Source organism: Syngnathus floridae, chromosome 19, assembly GCF_059516105.1.
Source record: "Syngnathus floridae isolate MCC-2025c chromosome 19, RoL_Sflo_1.0, whole genome shotgun sequence".
NCBI classification, from domain to species: domain Eukaryota; kingdom Metazoa; phylum Chordata; class Actinopteri; order Syngnathiformes; family Syngnathidae; genus Syngnathus; species Syngnathus floridae.
In genome coordinates this window covers 4,472,511-4,494,757 of record NC_142431.1, presented here as the reverse complement: position 1 = coordinate 4,494,757, position 22,247 = coordinate 4,472,511, and the positions used below count along the sequence as shown (strand labels likewise).

Sequence of the window (22,247 nt, the reverse complement as noted above, 5' to 3'; positions counted from 1 at the left end):
TAAGGGCAAAGTTTTAAAATGGGCCATTCATTGAAGGTGCGCCTTATAGTCCGGAAAATACGGTAATTTGAAAAATGAAATGTGTCTCTTTAACAGGAGTCTAGGTTTATTTTGAAAAACAATAATCACCTTTACCCCAAATAATTTGTTCTATAAATTCTAAATAAATATACATTTTATAAATTTTTGGAACATTTTGAATTTCTGTCACTCCCTTTTTTTCTCCCTGCCACTGTCCATTCCCAGGTGTCCTAATACTTTTGCATGTTGCCTTCATTAGTCATTTCTAATACATTAGTTGTACCTGTGTTGCCTCTCGGCCGAGATGATCTACTACTGTGAGTCTCTCCGAGGAGGGACCCGCTCCTGTCGCTCACAGAATCTCTGTTAGATATGCTGCTGGCTGTGGCTTCGCTGTCCCTCACCAAACTATCATAACCACTGCTCATGGCACTGTTCCTGTTTGAAAAATACAGCGACGTTTTCCCCATAGCTGGCGGCAAATCTCCACTGAGCACGCTCGTGGTGTCGCTCGCATGTCCACTCATGTGAGGAGGTGTCCGAGGAGAAGTGACTTGGTTGTAAGGAGAAGGAAATGACCCCATTGGGTCCAATCCCGATGAAGCGGGACTGGCGGGTCTTTCCTTGAAGAAGTCCGAAATGCGTCCGTTGGTGAGGCCCTGGATGGCAGATTTTGTGGATGAGCATGTGGAGCTTTGACTTGGTGTCCGGCTGATGGCGGGTGAAGGAGAAGAGGAACGAAATGATGAAGTCCTCTCAAAGGTTTTGCTGTCCGGGGAAAGACTAGCGCTCCGGTTGATGGACTGCTGCGGGCCTTTACGAGGCAGACTGAGGTTCTTGATGCTGGGGGCGGACAGGCGTCGGACTTTGGGACAAACCATTTTAAGTTTCCCGACAGCAGACAGCTTTGAATGTGTTGGCTTGGATTGGTTTGCAGTTTCATAAGTATTACTCTGACTAGTCTGGCGAGTCTTTCTGGAGCTTCTGCTTGCTCTTGGTATTGTAGAACCAGGAATGCTCTTTCCTTTGTGAGCACCTTTGCCGGACCCATCAGAACTTTTCTTGGAGATCGCCTTTCCCCTTTCAAAGTCACATGTGCTCTTCCCCTGGGATTTCCCCGCCAACTGATCCAGTTTGGCGCTAAAAAGTCTGCCACTCTCCTCCAAGGGTGACATCATCCTCCCAGACACATGATCATGTTTCATACCTACTTTTGAGGTCTCAAATAATGATCCCTTTCTGAGAGGTCTCCTCGTCTCTTGCTTGTAGTCTGTTTCATATTTCAACGAGGAGGCTTTGTGGAGGTTCACCGGGGAAGACTGCTTGCCACGCCTCCTCTCTAGGGTCACCCCCGGGCTACACGGAGTGGATGATGTCACCCCCCTTGGGTCTCTACAAGCATCTGCCATATGATGGTGGCTTTGCTGCTGGTTGGCATTTAGCCAGCTTCGAGGCAGACTACCCGTATTGAAGGACTCGCCACGCGTTTCTAAGCAACCTAAGGAAACACCAATTAGCCGGGTATTCCCAAAACGTCTGAGAGCGGGTTCATCCCCCGAGAAGGTCTTTGGAGGATTCGTGGAGTAAACATGCTCCCAGTCTCCATGGTAGCTTTTGTCTGTATTTTTGATCCTGTCGCCGCAAATTTTGTTTTCCTCTATGTTGTTATGAGAAGATGCATTTTCCATGATCATTGTGTGAGATTGGATCTGACTTGGGTTACTTATCTTGTTTGAATTTATTAGGTGAGTCTCTGAAGCAGATTTTATTGTAGATTCAGTTCTTTGTGTTTCTTTTACATCATCTGAATCAGCATTTATCAGCATGGGGTTTATGAATGAAGGTAGAGATCTTTCTCTTGAAGGATACCGTAATTTTTCAAAATCAGTCGCCGGACCTGCTGGATGAACAAAAGTGACATTTGTCTGACTTGCTCCTGCAGAATCTTCTGTTATGTTCCTTATAATCTGGATCGGATGGGAGCCTGCAGAACCTTGAATGCGTGATGTTGACTGGGCAGTATCTTTAATACAAATAATGTTCCCTCCCGTCCTCCCGCTGTCCAGTGTGCTGCTAATGGTCACCTCCTCCACCATAGAGAAGACAAGTTCATCTTGACCTTTTAAATCCAGCGGTTGTTGAACGGTTACGGTGATAGTTGCCGTCATTTCCTTAGCGTCCTTTTTGGGCTCGTTAGACGGGATGTCCTGAAGTTGAGAACTGCTCGGTAAAGGTTTTGAAGAGGTGCAGGGAGGAGAAGGAGGAGATGCAGGTAGACTCTTTCCAACTGGTGAAGTTCTTTTGTCTGATTTGAACCAATCAGCTGATCCATGACTTTCTTGTCTCTGTGTAGGTTGAGGGGAATTGTTAGTAGGTTGAGGTTTGGTATCTACAAATTGGGGTTGTGTTTCAGCAGGCTGACTAGCTCCAGTTTTTGGCAACTGATAGCGACAAGTTTTGTTTCGATTGAGAGTTTGATTCAACGGCTCCTCGCCGGAACTGGTTGCGCTGCACTCCTCGCAATCGTAAAGACCAGAGTCCTCTCTCTGAAAATTATCCGCGTTGAAGGCCGCATCAGTTTGTTTTTCCCGACCCAACGTCTGACTGCAGCCTTGCCCCTGTTTCAACATTTGTGGTGTTTCTTTCTCTTTCTGGGATTGTGGTTTTGGTGCGATATTGCTAACAGGAGGGATTTTTGACGAGGACTTGAGCAAATCCATCGTTTCTTCCCCGTCGATGCAGCCCAAGCGCTCCTGAAGCTCGGCGAACGTGTCACATTTAAGACAGTCCCTCTCCGGCTTCTTCATTTCTGCTTTCAGAATTTCAGCCTGCCCTTGAGTGTCATCTTTCTTGCTCTCTCCGTGAAGTTTAGGAATTTTCAGCAGCTCTTGCAGCAAAGCGGTAAACTCCGGGTCTTCCATATCAGCCTTGTTTGGATGTAAGGAAGGTATGATGGGCACAAACTCGGGTTTTGCTAACCTTGGGGTAACTCTAGGCTGAATCAATCCATCAGAGTCTATTTGGATGACTGTATCACAGGATTGGTCACTACTGGAGCGTTCATCGAGCTCTCCGCGGAGACGAAAATGTTGCACATCAACATCAACCTCGTCTGTGGAGTGGAAAGCTCGCAGGGAAAAAGATGGAGGGCCTCTCTTTTGTCTTGTCAAACTCCTGCCGCTGGGTGAGCATGAATTGGATTGCTGTGGAGTCAAGATTTTGTTTAATTTTAGTATTGGATTGGACTCCATCAAATATATATACCGTATTTTCCGGACTATAAGGCGCACCTAAAAACCTAAAATTTTCTCAAAAGTGTGCCTTATAGTCCGGTGCGCCTTATATATGGACCAAATTCCTAAATTTAAACTGGCCCAAAGCATTGTGTCTTGAAATCAATCATAAGTGGCCCGCTGAAAACTATGAATCATGAATCAAAAAGACTATGGATCATTATTTTGTGACTATAAAGTAATTTGTTGCGTCTGAAGTTGAAATAAAAAAGATAAAATGGAGAATGATTTCATTTGGATTAAAAATCTGACATGATACATTCATGGTGCGCCTTATAGTCTGGTGCGCCTTATATAAGGACAAAGTTTTAAAATGGGCCATTCATCTAAAGTGCGCCTTATAGTCCAGTGCGCCTTATAGTCCGTAAAATACGGTATATATATATATTTTTTGATACGATACGAACGACCATCAAAATGAGCAAAAACAGCACCTCAAAATGAGTTAATTAATTTATAACAAATAATACCTTTGTCCTCTTCTGTGTCCTGCGGATGCGAGAAGCCAGCTGGATGATGGAGGTGGTTTCGTGTAGCTGCGCCAATGAATTAGCAACCTGAGCAATGACTGTGGTGTGGCAGTTAGCATGACTCAAGGACTCCCGAAGAAGCATGGTTAACTTACTTCCCCTGCGCAGACACAAACAACAAAATATTACTAATATAATATTACTTCAGCCACATAAAAATAATCGATTGATATCTTCTCTTTGACAGTTATACTGTAAGAATTTTTTTTAAATTACTTACTTTTTGGGGATGGTTTTATGTCCACTTAGTAGCGACAAAACAACAGGGCCCAGGTCGGAATGCGGAGGTTTATTTCGGACATATCCAACCCCGCCCCTCATACCACTACAGACATCAATCATGGTCAACTTGGTCGAGCCGCGTGAACCTAAAGCAAAAATTCATAAAATGTAAATCATGAGCTCTTTATTAACTGCAATTTAGGGTTAGCTAGAAAATACTTAATACTGAGCTATCTAATTTGCCTATGCTCACATGCTAGCTAAATATTTTATGACAACCTTTCCCAATGGTGCTGCTTTCTTGTGTGCGAGGGGGCTGGACGTGCAGAGTAAAAAACATGATGGAGCTGTGGGACAAGAAGGTGGTGAAGTCATTATGGCGGCGTGCTGCAATGGCAACATCCAGAAGGGAAGCAGCCCGCTCAGCAGTTGGAGCTTTGACCCGATTGTGGTTCCGGAGCTGGAAAGTAAGTCAAAGAAAAACCATATTGTCAAACCCATACCCAAACAGGTGTCAAACTCAAGGCCCGGGGGCCAGATACGGCCCGCCACATCATTTTATGTGGCCCGCGAAGACAAATTGTGCATCAAATTCGTGTGTCATTACTAGAATTGCAAATTATCTTCACTTTTAATCTGAATATAAAATGAGTTTGACACCCTTGCCATACACGGAAAATTTTAGCATCTCAATTTTTTTTTTTCTAGTTATAGTCAGCTAGAAATGCCATATTGGTCTTACTACCTGTATCCCATGAATGGGGTCCTCTTGGAGCCGAATGTGAGGTCTCGGGCTGTCCTGTATGCTGCCTAAAGAAGGAACAACCTCCCCCAATAGATCTCTCAATGTATCCTCCTCTCCACTGCAGAGTTCCACAGCAGATACAGACACAGTAAGATCTGTCCACGTCTTCTCCCGCCGCTTCTCGATGGCACTGTACAGCCAGGAGATGGCGCATGGAATCAGCCCGAGCTTGTGGATGCTCTCAGTATTCCCCACCATGCTGGACCAGGAGCCTGAGGGAGACAAGGGTTGACAGGGATTGTGGATGTATTATAATTTATACCACACCAAGGCGTAATGCCATAAAAGGACATATTATATTTTACAAATTTGTGTCATCAACTTAAAACCAGCATTACTCATATGAAGGAAATGGTAGATATAATAAGAAATATAATATACATAAAAAATAAATAGATGTCAATAATATACTAATAAAGCTTATAAACATAATAAATATAATAAATATAGAATAGAATAGCCCTTTTCTATAACCATCAATGGTAGTGAATGTTAACAACTGGTAAAATGCTATAATTTAGTTAATCGCCACTATTTGTCTTCCTTTATTAATTATATCCCATTTCAAAACTTAATTCAGATGAAAAAAAATAAAAACAATTTATATCATAGACCAGCAAACTGCAAGTGGAAAACTTACAATGTAGTGGAACGGCTCACTCAGAAATTGGCAGATAAAATATTTAAAAATTTACTTGGTTGTTTGATTTCACACTTGATGGGTGGGCAAGCACGACTGAGATCTGTTTGCATACAAGCCATTCAAAGGTAAAGTCCCTTTTAAAAATGATCATATTAACAATTGCAGGAGCTAATGAACCTATACGTAAATTATAATATAAACAAAACATGTATTTTTCTGGACTCATGCCCAGCCGCACCTTCCCCCAGGATCCCATTAAATATACAGGCCTGTTTTACCCGTTTGTCTCATCCAGACATTAATTGAATGAGGATAAAAGAATTGGTTTATTCCAATTAGAGGTCGAACTGCCGGCTACTGTCTGTTATTCAGACAAAAGACGATTCTGTGGAGGAGATTGATATCCCTCGTCTGCGGGCCGCGAGTAGTCTGCATCGGCCGGCTAACTCATTTAGGGAGAGTGGCTTCATGTGAAAAGGCAAGCTCCAAGGAGACCCTCCCCTTACCCCTGTGTGTGTGTGAGTGTGTGTGTTCTACAGTAACGCTCAGCGAGGCTAAGTGCAAGGCTCCATATCTTTAATAGCGACATTTTACAGTCCATTTTCTTTACAATCCCCTCTACGCTCAAAGCATCCCTGAAATACAATAAAAGGTAAGTTTGTGTGTTCTTTATGCTTGAGTGGCTATCGTTTATGGCTGGGGTCCCCAACCCCCGGTCCGCGGACCTGTACCGGTCCATGGGTCAATTGGTACCGGGCCGCCAAGCCGCACAGGAAAAAAAAAAATCGTTTTTTATCGACGATCAATTAATTCAGGTTAAGACGCTCGTCCCGGTCACGTGATAGGTAAAGCTAGCAAAAATGAGTAAGAATTTATTTTGAAAAATATTAAAAAATTGCCGATTCTCTCCCAATTACATCCGTCGGTTCAGGTCAAGACACTCGTGTCGGTCACATGACATGTCTCCTCAGTCAAGACCTGAAGGAATTGATCGTTGATACATTTTTTTTTTTTTTTTCCCCGTCGCCCCGGTACTAAGTGACCCAGACCGGTACCGGTCCGCGGCCCGGTGGTTGGGAACCTCTGGTTTATGGGACTCTTCAGCCAAAAAAAAGAAAAAGATCCACTGGTGGATTTTTTGGTGCGATATCATTCATGAGAGATGAATGGTTTTGTTGAAGAGGAGTTTAAGATGAAGCACTTTTCTGTAATTATTGTAAAAAAAAAAAATTTTGCAAAGAGAGCAAGAGATGGGTATTGAGGACGCAGACAAAAATGGAGAGGGGGTTGAAGTGATAAGGGAAGGATGGATGACAACAAAGGTGTAAGAGGGAGGGGGATGGATGAATGGCTCTTGAGTCTAGATAAAAGCATCCCACTCTCATTTCAAAATTTGAACCTGTGGCCCCTCGCAGTGAGCGATTACTCACCCACATCAGCGCACCCCAAACCTAGCACACATCCGTCGCTGCCGCTCATCACGCAGCGGATGACATCAGCCAAGACGCCAGCACACACCTCAGTCTGGTCAGACAGAAAATATTTCATGACGGCTGAATGAGAAAAAAAAATCCAATTAAAAATACCAGGCACCAAACCTGACTGGAGTCTTGAGGATAGACAGCATCATAATGGAAAGCCTTCAGGAGATCTTTGCCATCCCTGCTGGAGGTCTTCTTAGCGCGTGGTGGACTTTGGCACACAGGTTCTAATAAAATGGCTCTTTTCTTGATGGGGTCGATGTGGAGAACTGGAGATTGGCCGTCGTTCGTTGTTGGGTTCATTCGCAATACAACTTTGAGCTGGAAGCAAAAAGATACAAATTGGGATGGGTGAGTATCTTCACTCGTATGGTGATAAAAAAAAATACATGGAGAACATATGATTATAATAATTTCACACTGAACATAAAAATACCTCAAAGCATTCACTTGAACTTAATCTGCAACATACATGTTTAAGATCCTTCTGAAAACGACATCACAGCCTTTCGAAACTGCTGATGCCATCACACTGTGCATCGGTGCAATGCTCTTTGAAAATATCTTCATATTAAATTTACAACCATTAAAAATTCATGATAGACTCATTCTACATGTTCTTCTTCTAACCATGAAGTGGAGCTTATACATATAAAAAGAACACTATGTTTCAAAAGTACAGTGATCCCTCGCTACTTCGCGTTTCGTTTATCGCGGCTTCACTACATCGTGGATTTTTTTTTCCAAATTAAAAAAACATTTAAAAGTCAAAATAAAACTTCTAAATTGAGGAAACATGTGTCTAACCTATAGGATAATGTAGTATTGCTCCAATTTTTCGTTTACATTCCGTTAAAAGTCCGTTTTCGCGTGTTAGCATGATCACGAATTAGCATCTTTCCGCTAACTCCTTAGCCTGCCCATGGTGACCGTACTTCATGGATTTCACTTATCTCGGGTGGTTTTTGGAACCAATTATCCGTGATAAACGAGGGATTACTGTACTGTTAAGATGTAAACACACATCCACAAACAAAAAGAAAACAATTGCAAAATTCAGCTTTCACTCTGCAAGAGCTAATTTCATTAGCACAGATAAAGGATCTGTGCATTCACTCACAGCTCCACGAGCCGATGCAAACTGGCCCAGTGTTTTTCTACATGTCGTGACATCAATTACTTAATGCAGTGGTCTCCGGGAAGGTCTTAAATTTGCTTCGATCCTGACTGACAGCCACTTAACATGGCTCACGGGCTACAGTGACTGTAGGCCAAGAGAAACAAAGGACAATGATCTATGTAGGACATTCAGTCAAGTGCAGAAGTCGGCATAATGCCCGAATGACATCATCAATCACTGAAAATTTGAAATCCATGCTGCCGCATGATATTTCTTCTTTTCCTCTCTTCATAATTTCGATAATGTATGCAGTAAGTGTCCACCGAACAATATTGAACCTGTGTCGAACCATATTTATGAGACGTCAATTATTCAAGAGACACTTTAACAACTCAGAAATATTTTTTTTCTTCTCTCTCACACGCATAAAATCTAGCACGCAGAAGCATGATGGAGCTGAGTGCTCGGGCAGCTGGGGGCAGGCTCCATCTGAGCCCTTAAATGTAATTCTAGACTCAACCCAAGTCTATGAAGAGCAGGCCGTCACGGTATTGATCCGGCCAACTTTTCCCAGTGGTCAAGAAGGATGAGGAACAAGAGAATAAGATGGAGGCATTAGCGCCACCTACCATTGCATCGGAGGGGGGGTGATACCGGATCCCCTCCAAATTGACTGTGATGTCTTTACAATTCAATATGGCTGGTAATAATGCTAAGATGTTTGTGGTTTGGAATGGCGCTTGTAAAAATGCACCAGGATTGCTATTTGTCTCTATACATTATCTTTTATATAGAAAGCACTACCAACAATTATAATGTGCAGAGCCCCAACTCCAATGTGGAAAGGAATTAATCAAAATCACAACCTTCAATTGTATTAAAACAAAAATAATAGTAATAAGTAATGTAATGCAGTTAAAATACTTGCCAAACCTTCATTTTTTGTCAAATTGTTCAACAATTCTAAAAATATTCAGTCCACTTATTTGGTTGAAAACAAATTACAGGCAACAGTAACACTCCAGTCCTGTAGGTGGCGCTAATGTAAAAGAAAAACATTCCATTTACATTAATTTAATTTACAAGAGGTAATTTGACATTAATTAGTAGATAGTGGTTGATAGCCATCGTTGAAACAAGAAGGTCAAGAAGGTCAAACACCAAACATGCGCTTACGGGCAGGGCACAGATTTTTATTCCATGCTTCTCCTGCCAAGAACAAAAACCAAAAATAGATGTTGTTTTGGCCACACACACACTGGGTGGGCCCATCTGACGCTGATTGATTGGGTCCAAAGGGATGCTAATTTTTTGGGCAGAAACCATGTTATCATTAAATAGATAGCGAGCTAATTGCTAGTTAATTGATAGCACTAAATCAAAGAAACTGTTACCAAATAACCTAAATAAGGATATAAATTACCTTGCCAACATTTGGCGAGTCTTTGGTTCTGATAGCAGCTTGGAGCAGGCAGGAGGGGACAGGAGGAGGGTTTTTCTGGATGACATCCCTGAAGCTGTTGGAGAGATGATCAGGAGCTGCGTCGGAAGCCTGGCCTTTTCTCCTCGACGTCAGGTTGAGCTTTTCTGCTGCCCTGTCGGAATATCACAAGCGTGCATTTTTTGGGACATTTGCAGTAAAAGTCCTATTTTTCTATTATTAGTATTTTAATACCTGGCAAAAAAGGACATGGCAGCAGTGTTGGCAATGTTCACCACCCTGGAGAGGTGAGGAATCTTGGAGCTGCTGGCGTGTACGATATCAGTACATCTTAACACGGCATTGTCTGAAGCCTGCCACAGAGAAAAGTATGTTCAAATCCAAACATGTAATTGCACTCAAGCACCCCACTCTTAATGGTACTACTATCATGACGTGTTAGTCTAAGTGGGGCACACTGGGTTAAACGTATACCATTAGTCACATGACAGCTACGGAGTGCTAGGAAGCATTTGTGATGGAATTAAAGCGTGACTCAGAAGATAAAATGAGGCAATAAGAGGAACAGAAAAATTAGCTATCGTATTTTCCGGACTATAAGGCGCACTGGATTATAAGGCGCACCTTCGATGAATGGCCCATTTTAAAACTTTGTCCTTATATAAGGCGCACCATTAATGCATCATGTCAGATTTTTAATCCAAATCAAATCATTCTCCATTTTATCTTTTTTATTTCAACTTCAGATGTAACAAATTACTTTATAATCACAAAATAATGATCTTTTTGATTCATGTTTCATAGTCTTCAGCGGGCCACTTATGATTGATTTCATGACACAATGCTTCGGGCCAGTTTAAATTGAGGAATTTGGTCTATATATAAGGCGCACCGGACTATAAGGTGCACTGTCGGCTTTTGAGAAAATTGTAGGTTTTCAAGTGCGCCTTATAGTCCGGAAAATACGGTACATGGCTACCGTTAAATCTTAACTGCTCAGAGCACCAAGGAGTTATTTGAAGGCGGTATTTATTTAAAAAGAAGCTTTTATCTATTCAAATGCTTACATATGCGTGAAGATTTATGCACTATGAGCACACATTAGCACATCCTATCAATATTGCAGTGCAGCCTTAATTGAAGATAATTACTTCTTACTTATTCACCATTACGTTTCCTTGGCACACATGCCTGAACAGTACTTAGTTTTAAAGGCCCTGCCAAATGATTACCATGATTTTTTTTTTAATCATGAAATGTTTGACGATAAGTGCTGGAAACATTATTGTGGGTGTTCCTAATGTTGTGGCCAGTAAGTGCTTTTCAATCATTAGTTTCCCCTCTTTTTTTTTCTGCAATTCCATTTTCTTGCTGCCATCCACTATGTAACTCCTCTCTTTTCAAATCTCCTTTCCATCAATAATAAATTCTATTGATCTGCTCCAACTTTTTTTTTCAGGAAATGTGCTCACTGATAGAATATTATTGTTGTGCAATTCAATTAGGGAGTGTTAGTTGAGAGAAGTGTGTTGTTGCAATAAAATGTGGATAGTCATAATATTTTTTTGTTTTTTTTTTATGGGACTTGGTACGAATGGGACCTTGAATCAAGTGCGACTTCCATCAAGCTAATGAATATTTATATTTCACTGTTTGCCCTTCTAAATAGAACAACCTCTACTACTGATCACAAGAGCTTTTTTGACTGGCTCCATTTTACAACAAGGTTAAATCATGACCCAATTCCATTCCATTAGCAGAAGTACTTATGACAACGTTCGCAGCCATGCCATCGAAATAGGGCCAATAAATCACCGCTCTGCTGACGTGCACTCATAAAGATGTACATTATCCCTGAAGCCCATTAAGAGGAAGGGGGTGTTTGATTTTGTGTTAAACGGGGTACCTGATTGTGAGGATAAAAAGTGACACCGTCAGGAGACACTCGGTGCTGGTCCTCAACCCAGCGGTCCATATCCTGATTGGGGGGCTTGCCTAGCCTTCTCCTGAGGGTCTGCGGGGTCCTCTGAGGCGTTCTGGGACTTCGGGGTGTCCTGGGGCTTTGAGGGCAGTGATTTAGGCTATGAGGTTGTGAGGCAGATCTGTCCCCGAGTTTTGTGTTACTTTGCCCCAGTAGCGGAGCGTTCCTGGTGCTGGGTAACTGGTGACCTCTGTTCAGAGCCAAGTGCACTGCCTCATGTTTGAGCTGGTTGAGCTTGGTGCCACATGTGGTGCATTCACCCAGCTCCCTGCCTCTGTCCCTGGACTCTGTGGTGGACCTGCTGTGGACACGTAGGTTGTCTTGAAGAAATGCACACAGGTCACTCTTGTCCTATTGGAATTGACAGTGGATTGTTATTCATTCAAAGTCTTATCTGGAGTAGTCATTTAAAAGATAAGTTTTAAAGTGAAATTATTTTTTTGGAGGTTGTAAAATTCAATATACAGTGATCCCTCGCTACTTCGCGTTTCGTTTATCGCGGCTTCACTACATCGCGGATTTTTTTTCAAAATTAAAAAAACATTTAAAAGTCAAAATATGACTTCTAAATTGAGGAAAAATGTGTCTAACCTTTAGAACAATATAGTGTTGCTCCAAATATTCGTTTACATTCCTTTAGAAGTCCATTTTCGCGTGTTGGCACGATCACGAATTAGCATCTTTCCGCTAACTCGTTAGCCTGCCCAGTACTTCTTGTTGATGACCGTACTTCGCGGATTTCACTTATACTGTATACTGTCTATTGAAAATAATTTGCAAATCATTATATTCTACTTTTATTTATATTTTACATCCCAACTTCATTGAAATTGGGATTTGTACAGTCGTGTATCAAAATGAAGTGAGTGATGCAAACCACTTCAGAAGACCTTGACATGGTCATGTAATCATCTCATATAAGTACAAAAAAATATAATGAGTTCTAGACCTGAACCCTGACTGTGTCTACGTCAATCAATCTAATGTATCAAATGTACTAATGTCGTCTGCTCTGCCCTTGACCACACACAGACAAACACACACACACACACAACCGCATACATCATTTCTCATCCATCCTGCCCTTTGTCAACTGTCCAACCCATCCTGCTCCTGCAAGTTCATGTTGACATTGGCCCAAATTCCCTCAGTGGACAACAGACGGTGCTCATATCTTTTTTTTAAGGCCGGCATTAGAGACTAAATATAATGCAAATAAACAGTGCTTCACTCAATTATAAAGAGACCATTCAATCAATTCATCAAACGAAGAAAAAAATCCACCATAATATATCAGCAATATACTTCATGTATTGAATTCTCGATGCTGTGTAGAGAAAGAGTGCAATGAGTGCAAAGCTTGAGGATGCTTCACTTGTGCCAGATTGCATTTCTATAAAAGGATGATGTAACTCACTGATGCTATAGAGCAAGAATACTCGAATCAATAAAGCTGTTTCTGGCTTATCTGATTATTTCACGTGACCTCAGCCCAGCGCCTCTAAAGTGTGTGGTCTCGGTCTAAAAACCTGCTCCATCCCGCTGAGGAAGACAAAAATAAATACTTTCCTCCAAGGGGAGACTTGAGGACATGACACAGGGATGTTGAGATGAAATATTAATGCCAGTTTGAAGCTACTTGCACAGGAATGGCACTTGTCTACTTTGTCAATTGAAGTGTGGATGATAGATGCTGGTGGTGTGAGCTGAGGATGTGGATATTAATTGGTTTATGTTGATTCTATGCAAACTGGAACCAATTAATCTAAATTTTTTTTTTTTTTGAGGACAAAAAAATCTGCAAATAAATGAACCGCAAGTATGTGGGTTCCACTGTAAAGTTGCCACAGCGCCATCTGCAGGTTTAGATAGTTCTCAGGTCCACTTGCCTTTTTTGAGTGTCATGTGTGTTTTTGTTGTTGTTCTTGTTGCTCTACTAACCTTACAGGAGAAGTGATGGTGCACGGAGAGGCTGAGAGCTTGTTTCTTGAGAGCAACAAGGGTGGCTGAACATCTTTCACAGCATCCATCTTTTCGCTCAGGCCTCCCAAGTCCAGGATTTCTGCGCAGGGTTTGACTCAAGGACATGATGCGCTCTCCCACGGAACCAGGGAGAGTCCTATAAGACGGGAGCGCCTCTTCTCTGGGGTGATACATGTTCCAATGCAAGTCGCTCCTGAGCCCCGCACCCTCTGGAGTGGGGCGCTCGTTAGGACGGGAGACGCAATCGTTGCCTTTAATACTTGCGCAAACTCGGGAGGACTCGCAGTGATGCTGCACTTTAACGTCCTGAGAAATAAAACAATTATGAGAAGGATGTATGTGGGCTTTAGTTGCCGCAAATTAGATAGCAATCGATGTAGACAACTGCAACCACACCCAAATGTTTTCTAACAGAGAAACATTTACAGCTACAAATGAAGCATTATTATTTTGGAGAAAATCCATAAAATAGTTTTGTAAGAAAAGCGGACTTACCAAAAGCGTTCCTCTTGTAGAGGCAGTAAATCTTTCTCTCCCTCCTGTCAGATATGACATGATAACTTGTTAATATTTAAAAAGATATCTGAACAAAGGCTTGATACACTTTCACGTGATTTTTCCACAATTCCATTCGTGAAAAGCGAGAATCTTCCTCCCATAGTGTCTTTGATGGAGAGTGAGATGGAGTAAATGTAAGGACACTGCCAGAGTCGCAAGGATGACGGCGACAGTGTCGGAGACGGAGATGGAATGAGCGCACCGCGAAACACTCGTGGATTTCCACGCCGTGTCACTATTCAAAAACTCCTCAGGGCGGCGCTAAAGAGTCATCTAATCCAAGCAACAGCACTGATGAGGCGCATGTTGATTTATTTTCATGTCTAATATCTGAATAAGTATTGTCATTGATAACTTATTATTGCTAAAAATGTTTAGTTGAATGTTGCAGTGTAAAAAATAATATACATAGTTGTACAATAAAAATACTCAGCTGGGACAAAAACAACCCATTTTAGGTTGGAAATTGGACCAACTCAAGAACTTCCAGAGTTGGGTCAAATTGATCGCAATTTTAAATTGTGCTGTGTTGCTTCAATTTTAAATCCATTTTTTTTTCAGTTTTAAGGGTATAAATTTCACCCTGAGACAAAACCTAGCACAGCCCAAAAACCGGATAGACCAGAATAGATCAATAAATAGCTCGATAGATCGAGAAAGATAGGATTCTCCATCTTATATCTGTATATTTGTGTTGTAGTGCCACCGCGTGGCCAAGGAGCGCAGACCAGAATGAACGGCACAATGTTTATAGCAAAAATTGATACAAACACTGTTAATTCTTTACAATTGTCATTCCAGTATGTTCCCTTTTGTTATGTTTTTTTTCTCACAACTATATTATTTAATTTCCTTGGTCTGTACCAATGAAGCTGGATACTGAGTGTACAAATTTACGTGTGACGAAGACAGATGGCGCTATAAATTAAGCTGCGCCGCATTCTTGGCATTACGGTAATGACGTTACCGACTCATTCCCTCCGGCCTCCACTGACACGCTAAGCGCTACTTACCAGTCGGCAGCAGTAGGCGCAGTTTCGCATCGAGCTAATCAAGCGTCGTTCGTTTATTTATTTCTTAATTTCGCGTGTATTATATTTGCGATAGGTGTTCACAATGAGTTCAATCAACGTCAAAAAGCTAAAAGTAAACGAACTGAAGGACGAGCTGAAAAAGCGTCATCTCTCCGACAAGGGACTGAAGGCTGAGTTGATGGACCGCCTGCAGGCCGCCTTGGATGAGGAGGCCGCGGCCTACGAAGAAGAGGCTGCAGAGGATGAGGAGTTAGAACAGGCCGCCGAACCAGAATGCATGGGGGAAGACGAAGAGGGCGAGGGAGAGGGTCCGGTAGTTGAAAGCATGGAGGCTAACGAGCAGGAAGCCGAGGTAGAACAGAATGGCGCAAACGACGACGATGGTGGTGTCGCTGCGGTGGAGGCTTCTGCTGTCGCGGAGCCTTCCACCACCGCTGCTTCTTCCGCCGAGGACGAAGAGATGGGAGACGGGGAAGAGGACGACGAGATGGATCCCATGCTCAAAGCAGACGTGGACGATATGGAGAAAATAGATGAAGACGACGGTGAGCCTGAGGAACAGGCAGCTGAGGGTGAGTCGACTGAATTGATCTCGTGGAGACTTTTTCTTCTTTCCTACTTGAACGCATCGCGGCGGAGAGCTGGTTGGAACTACACGCAGCATTTATGTTAATCTCGGCGTGACCTCAACAAAGCTAAACGTTAGCTTCATAGTGACGCAGTTCTGCTAATATAGACGTTAGCTTAATTGGCGCAAATATCACCGCTATTCCGTGCCGTTAAGTTTCCATCGTGCGTTTAAAGTATAATTTACAGCCGACAACTGCGTAAAATCTGTCCGGTAATTCGTTGAATAGGCGATCTGGGTGATTAGTTAGCTCGTTAGCTCGCTCGTTAGCGTCATTTTCTTTGTCTGGGAGCGCTTGTTAGCCGCCTTCATTTGTTTCTGCTATGAAAGATGAAGGCATACTATATACATTTTGATTTTTTTTGGTCACTTTTGTAATACCACTTTCGTGTCTGTCAACGCTTTCCGAATGTATGAAAATTTTATTAAAGTCCGAACCTGTTAAACTACTTAACCTTAAAATGTATGTGAAATGTAAAAGCGTTATAGTTGGGTTAGGGTTAGGGTTAGTCAACGCGTGGTTAATTATTTGCGGTTTGATGAAATAGCCCGTTAAAATTGGTATTTTTACAGCTCTTAGCCGCCATTTTAATTCTGCATAGCTTTGGAGGGAATGAGGGTTGTCAGTGCAGTTAGCAGGCTCACATTTCCTTGCATGGTGCATTACCTCAGAAATACTTGTCCCACACTAATTTATTTGATACCATCTGTAGGATTATTGTTCTCATTTGAATACACCAAATTGTTTTCCCAGCCCCACCACCTCTGCTCTTAAATGTGCATATTATGGACCAGCTTGCATTGTAAATAAATTAGACTCTGGTCATTACAGTTGTATTCTCATGATTGTACTATTGTGTACTAATATGAGGTGTTTCCACTTCTTTAGCTTATGATGGTCGACTCTATGTAACTGACTGACCCGGGCTTTGTGGGCCAGACCCCCACTGCCAGTCCGACCTCTCTCAAAGGAGCACCTCATTATATATCTTTGTTCTATTTTCAAAGGGGATGCGGACAAAGACACGAATGCTGATCAGAAGAATAAGAAGGGTGTTAAGAGACGCCGGGAGGAACATGGAAGGGGCTACTTTGAATTTATTGAAGAGAACAAATACAGCTGGTAAGGATGGGACAGAGCAAAATGGCCTTCAGCATCCCTGAAGTGCCATCATAGCTTTGTTATGTATTGGCTTTAAGTGCCGATGCACATATACCTAGCTAGAACTTTTTTAAAAAATCTATATAACCACATTCTCACATCCCTGACTGCTCAGAGAGCCTTACCATTATTTATCTTTTGATACATTGTTTGAAAAATGCACTACAATTTTGTGGCAGGAGTGAAATCAGCTTTAAACCTGCTCCTCTTCACACTTTTGCTAAGCCAGTTGTGTCCTCAAGGTGATTCAAGGCTTCTCACAAACAACCCCCGAAGGAATATAAGCAGATGTACACAGTTCATTCAGAGGAAGGGAGGGACTGACTTGGGGTGGTAGCTGAGAAATGTGGGAGGAGGGCAGGCACATTGTAAAAGTCTAAACGTCCAGGAAGGAACTCTCGCTCTTGATCGTCCATCGTTTGCCTCGCTATTTTAAGTAATTCTCATTGTCTCCCCACTCTTTGTATGATGCTATTTCTGTGTTTCTGTCTCATCGATCATGTCGTGTGTGTGTGTGCTAGAGAGATGCGGTGTGTTACAAGGTTGTGTTTTTTTTTTTTTTCCTCCGTGCTGGTGATGTCATGCATGGTCTGTACACATACATTCTGATTGATCAGTGTTTTCATTGCGTTAACCTTTAATGGAACATCACATAGAGTTATATAGTTACGTAACAATTACATCATTAGCATCTGATTTTTTTTTTTTCCTCCTACACTGCCCCAAGATGATTAGATCGATCCAGCACATGGCCTTTCTTAGATATATTTTCAATATAAAACTTTATTACTGAGCTAAAAAAAAAAATCCATGGCTCATATTAGTTTTCCATTTGATGTACATTACAAATGTAAAGAAGTAAAAAAACAACTTGAAAGACATCATAAAGATGGAAGATAAAGGCGGTAGTCAGAAAGAACCAAGAAAAAGTTGGTACAGGTGTTTAACACTGTACTTGGTCAAGATTTTATGTCATTGATTAATTGAATTGTTTGTATTTGACAGTGTGGAGAAAGATGCTAATGTCTAATATCGTCACTGCAAAAATACTTGAGGTGTTTATCGATCCTCATTCAATAGAAGTCTTGTGATTCCACGCTCCATGTGATTGAATGTCGATGCCGAAAACGTTGGAAATTGTTTCCGGGCCATTCGGCGTGTAATCCATCTTGTTAAGCCATGCCCCGAGAGATGCAACTAAATAGAAAAGTCCTTGCGTCTCTATCTACTTCTTGTGGAGGTGCTTTTGTTTTTTGTCTTATATTTAGATTTCACTGGATTCGGCAAGGTAAGTGTCCAGGATCACTATACACACCACTGCTCACAACAGGTTGGAGACTTACTAATGTATGACCCCCCCCCACTTCATTTCAGAAAGTGGTACCCATGCGATTGAATGACCTTCATCATCCAATTGAATGTGTCTGGTCTTTTTCCCCCCCTCCCTCCAGGGCCTCATTTAAGTCGCCCGTGCCCCCTTTGGAGGAAGAGGATGAAGAGTTTGATGACACCAAAGTCTGCCTGGACAACTGTGAGTTATCTAATAATATGAATGACTGCAACAAGGAAATGAGCTTTACCGTTGTAACTTTTGTCTGACGCAATCTGTTGATAAGTTAACCATCACAACATTTAATGGTACCCAGTTGATATTTTACCGTAGCCTAGAAATGTCAAAATTATTGGATTAATCGACAACAAACCGATCATCAAATTAATCAGCTTATATTTTAATAATCGATTGACATTTTTTAACTGCAGATTGTCCAAAGCGTCTGATTTCAGACTCAAAATAATATATTTTTTTCTACTCTTTCATCCAAGAAGACTGATTTATCCTTTGTTTAATCAAAATAAGACTTTTGCAATCATCTGCCTTTACTTTGGATACCATCGATTTTTCTTGTGTTGTCTTTCTTAGTTGTTTTTTTAAACCACCGAATAAAACTAATTTAAGAGTAATTGTATCCGATTAGTTGATTAATCAATGGGATACCTTATGCGGTGTTAATATATTTCAAAGTAGTTAACAACCGTAAAAACTGTCAATGGAAATCTGTGCCAGAATCAATCCACCAAAAATTATACTGTTAAGGAATGAGCCAACTTTTCCAGAGGAGTTGAAGGTTGTTGCTTTTTTTTTTTCTGTCCCTTGTAGACAACTGCGACCTGCATTTTAAGGTGTCGCGAGACCGCTTCAGTGCCTCGTCGCTCACAATGGAAAGTTTTGCTTACCTCTGGTCTGGGGGCAAGGCCACTCATGGTGTAAACAAAGGCAAAGTCTGCTTTGAAGTGAAGGTATGAGCAAACCTAAAATCCCGCTTGCTCCAAAAATAGTTTTGTAACCGTCGTGTTCCTCTCTCTCTCTGCTTGGCAGATCACAGAAAAGATTCCAGTGAAACACATTTCCAGTAAGAACATGGAGATCCATGACGTGCAAGTCGGCTGGTCGTCGACTGCTTCATCACTCCTACTCGGTGGGTTCTCTCATGGGAGCTCCGCCCCAGCCACCATGATGTGATGACTTGTTCACGTGGCCATGTTTGACCCTTAAGGCGTGCACTCTCCTGTTCTGATTTAGGTGACGGCAGTCTTTCATTTGCGTACTCTGGGAAGGGGAAGAAAATTGCGAATGGTGTGATGGAGGACTTTGGGGAAACCTTTGATGAGAACGACGTCATCTGCTGTCTCGCTGTAAGAGATTATTTTTGTTAATTCCGTATTAGTGTAATTAAATGGTCGTAAAGTCTTTCAAATCCACAACTAGTTCTTAGATGTTGTCTACTGCTTTATTCAGGATTTTGAAGGAGACGAGGCGGTACTGTCCTACTCTAAGAACGGCGGGGAGCCAGCCGAAGCCTTCCGCGTGAGCAAAGACGAGCTGAACGACCAGCCTCTTTTCCCTCACGTCATGTGCCACAATTGCGCCGTGGAGTTCAACTTCGGCCAGATGGAGACCCCGTACTTCCCCGCTCCCTCCGAGTACACCTTCATGCAGGACGTTCCCGTCGACGATCGCGTCCGCGGGCCTTGCGGGCCGCAGACCAAGGCCGACTGTGAGGTAAGCTGCTCAACGTTATATATGTATGTCGTTCTCATTGCTGGGTGCGCTAATGGCTTTTCTCCACTGTTAGATCATTGTGATGGTGGGCCTGCCGGGTGCGGGCAAGACCACATGGGTGAAGAACCATGTCCAGGAGAACCCGGGAAAGTACTACATCCTGGGAAGTGATACCATCGTGGAAAAGATGATGGTCTGTTGTTAAACACCCTAACGCTCTCTCGCAGTTTTAGTTTTAGCACATGCTAAATTTTTTGGGGGTTCTTTCATCGTTCTTGACCTACAGATCAACACCCCGAATCGGCAACCCAAAGAATACAACAAACTGCTTGCCATTTCCCAGCGTGCTCCTCTTTTCCTGGGAAAGTTCATCGAGATTGCCGCGCGCAAGAAAAGGAACTACATCCTGGATCATGTTAGTCACCCTAACATTGTTGCGTGCGAGATATCTCTAATGGAAGGTTTAACTCTCGGATTGTTGTCCCTCTCCAGACCAACTTGTCCGCCCCTGGCCAGAAGAGGAAGATGTGTTTGTTTGCCGGCTTCCAGCGCAAAGCGGTGGTGGTATTCCCCTCCGATGATGACTACAAGCAGAGAGTTCAGAAGAAGGTCATGATTGATGGCAAAGAAGTGCCTGAACATGCTCTTCTCAAAATGAAAGGTGAAAGCAGCCGGGAAAGTGTTAGCTAGCGAAATTAAAATGGCTAATATTGGCTAGCTGATTAAGTAGTCCCTAGTATCTGTTAGTAATTGCTGCTAATCATGTTGCCGTGTTTAACCTTCACAGGCTTCTATTCTCTGCCTGTGGAGGGCGAGAGCTTCAACGAGGTGCTCTTTGCTGAGCTGCCGAGGGACGACGCCGCCAAAGTTCTGGAAACGTACAAAGAAGAAAGCAAGAGCGCTCTGCCGGCTGAAAAAAAGCCCAACCAGGGAAGCTCCACACCCAAGCGAGGCGGTGGGTCCCGCGGGGGCGGTCGCGGAGGCAAGAACCAGTTTGGCCGCAACAGTGGGCCGGCACAAAGAGGCGGCGGCGGCAATCGTCAGGGCTTCCAGAATCGAGGCAACTTCAGAGGAGGTGGGAAGCGTGTTTGTTGTTGATAAAACGTCTCGAGGCTGACATTTTCTTTGTTGGTAGCCCCAAACCCCCGCGGTGGGTTCGCCCGCCCCCCTCGTGGCTACATGCCACCCCCGGCTTACAGAGGCGGCTACCCCAGCCGCGGCAGCTACAACCGCAGCGGCAATCACATGCCCAGCATGGGCGGCTCCCCCAGAGGTGGACCGATGAGGGGCAACATGGGCCCCAGAGGAGGTGGACACATGAATAGAGGTGGTCCGATGAACAGAGGGAACATGAGCAGAGGAGGCGGCGGCGGAATGAGTCGCGGCGGAAATAGAGGACATCACAACCAGGTATGTGGCTGCCTGTTAGCTTAGTCTCGTGGATATTTTTTTTTTTTTTCATCACGTTGATTTGCAGTTTCAGCAAAGAGGCGGCGGCCGCGGCAACTTTGGCAACAAGAACAGCAATTTCAACAGGAATAGCGGCGGTTTTGGCAACAGGAACGGCATGGACAAGGCCCAGGCCTTCAACCAAAGCTGGCAACAAGGGGTCAGTGCTTTCTCTTTTACTCAGCTGTTCGAGCATCTGTACAGCTTGTGGTTAAAAAAAAAAATCTCTGTGCAGTTCTGGAATCAGAAGCCATGGAACCAGCAGTATCAGCACAACTATTACTGAGACACTTGTTCTAATGGACTGGTGGCCACACTGAAAACCACTCTAGCCACGGATCATCATCCCCCTCCTCCGTCAACGACGCCATTTTTCATATAACCTGCTTTTTTGAGTAACGTGGTCAACATTCCACTCCAGAGGGAGATCAGCAGACATGAGATGGGTGAAAGTCTTTGAAGAACGAGAGATGTGTAAAACATGATTTTTTTTTTCTTATCTTTTGCTGTACATTTCATTTGCTTTGCACCACTTTTAAAAGATGTGCTTTTAAAAAAAAAAATTGTAATATTAAGAACCACAATTGTTTTGTTCTTTTCCAGGGGTGTGCATTTTTACATTTTTTTTTCTTCATTCATTTTTATTATTCTTAATTGTAAATACTTGTTTTGAGTAGTTTAAACATTCAATCTCATCGTGGCTTTTGAAGAATATTGCGTGTCCACTGTGCAGTTTATGCAAAGCCGCAGTTAAATTTCAGTCTCTGTTTCCGCTTCCAAAACTGTAAACCAACTTCGTAGACCTCCAATAAACACAAATTTGCTTGTTTTTTTC

General features: G+C 42.7%; 2 protein-coding genes across 2 annotated transcripts in view; one reads left to right on the top strand and one right to left on the bottom strand.

The window, feature by feature from the left end:
- The window catches only part of LOC148381739 (kinesin-like protein KIF26B), an 18,924-nt gene extending 2,886 nt beyond the window's left edge, over positions 1-16,038 (bottom strand). The window contains exons 1-12 of the mRNA XM_088361415.1: positions 14,016-16,038; positions 13,479-13,826; positions 11,463-11,888; positions 9,791-9,909; positions 9,539-9,710; positions 7,113-7,316; positions 6,945-7,038; positions 4,812-5,083; positions 4,346-4,526; positions 4,065-4,212; positions 3,785-3,944; positions 305-3,224 (exon numbers count right to left, since the gene is read on the bottom strand). Of these exons, the coding sequence (XP_088217541.1) occupies positions 305-3,224; positions 3,785-3,944; positions 4,065-4,212; positions 4,346-4,526; positions 4,812-5,083; positions 6,945-7,038; positions 7,113-7,316; positions 9,539-9,710; positions 9,791-9,909; positions 11,463-11,888; positions 13,479-13,826; positions 14,016-14,075 (5,104 nt within the window). The 5' untranslated portion in view covers positions 14,076-16,038. The remainder of the gene's footprint in view (positions 1-304; positions 3,225-3,784; positions 3,945-4,064; positions 4,213-4,345; positions 4,527-4,811; positions 5,084-6,944; positions 7,039-7,112; positions 7,317-9,538; positions 9,711-9,790; positions 9,910-11,462; positions 11,889-13,478; positions 13,827-14,015) is intronic.
- hnrnpub (heterogeneous nuclear ribonucleoprotein Ub) lies at positions 15,042-22,247 on the top strand. Its single transcript, XM_088361417.1, has 14 exons — positions 15,042-15,684; positions 16,749-16,863; positions 18,354-18,433; positions 19,061-19,200; positions 19,280-19,379; positions 19,484-19,596; positions 19,700-19,963; positions 20,037-20,156; positions 20,250-20,378; positions 20,456-20,624; positions 20,751-21,038; positions 21,099-21,373; positions 21,441-21,572; positions 21,648-22,247. Exons 1-14 carry the CDS (start codon positions 15,195-15,197, stop codon positions 21,696-21,698), a joined length of 2,466 nt encoding a protein of 821 aa, XP_088217543.1. The 5' UTR covers positions 15,042-15,194; the 3' UTR covers positions 21,699-22,247.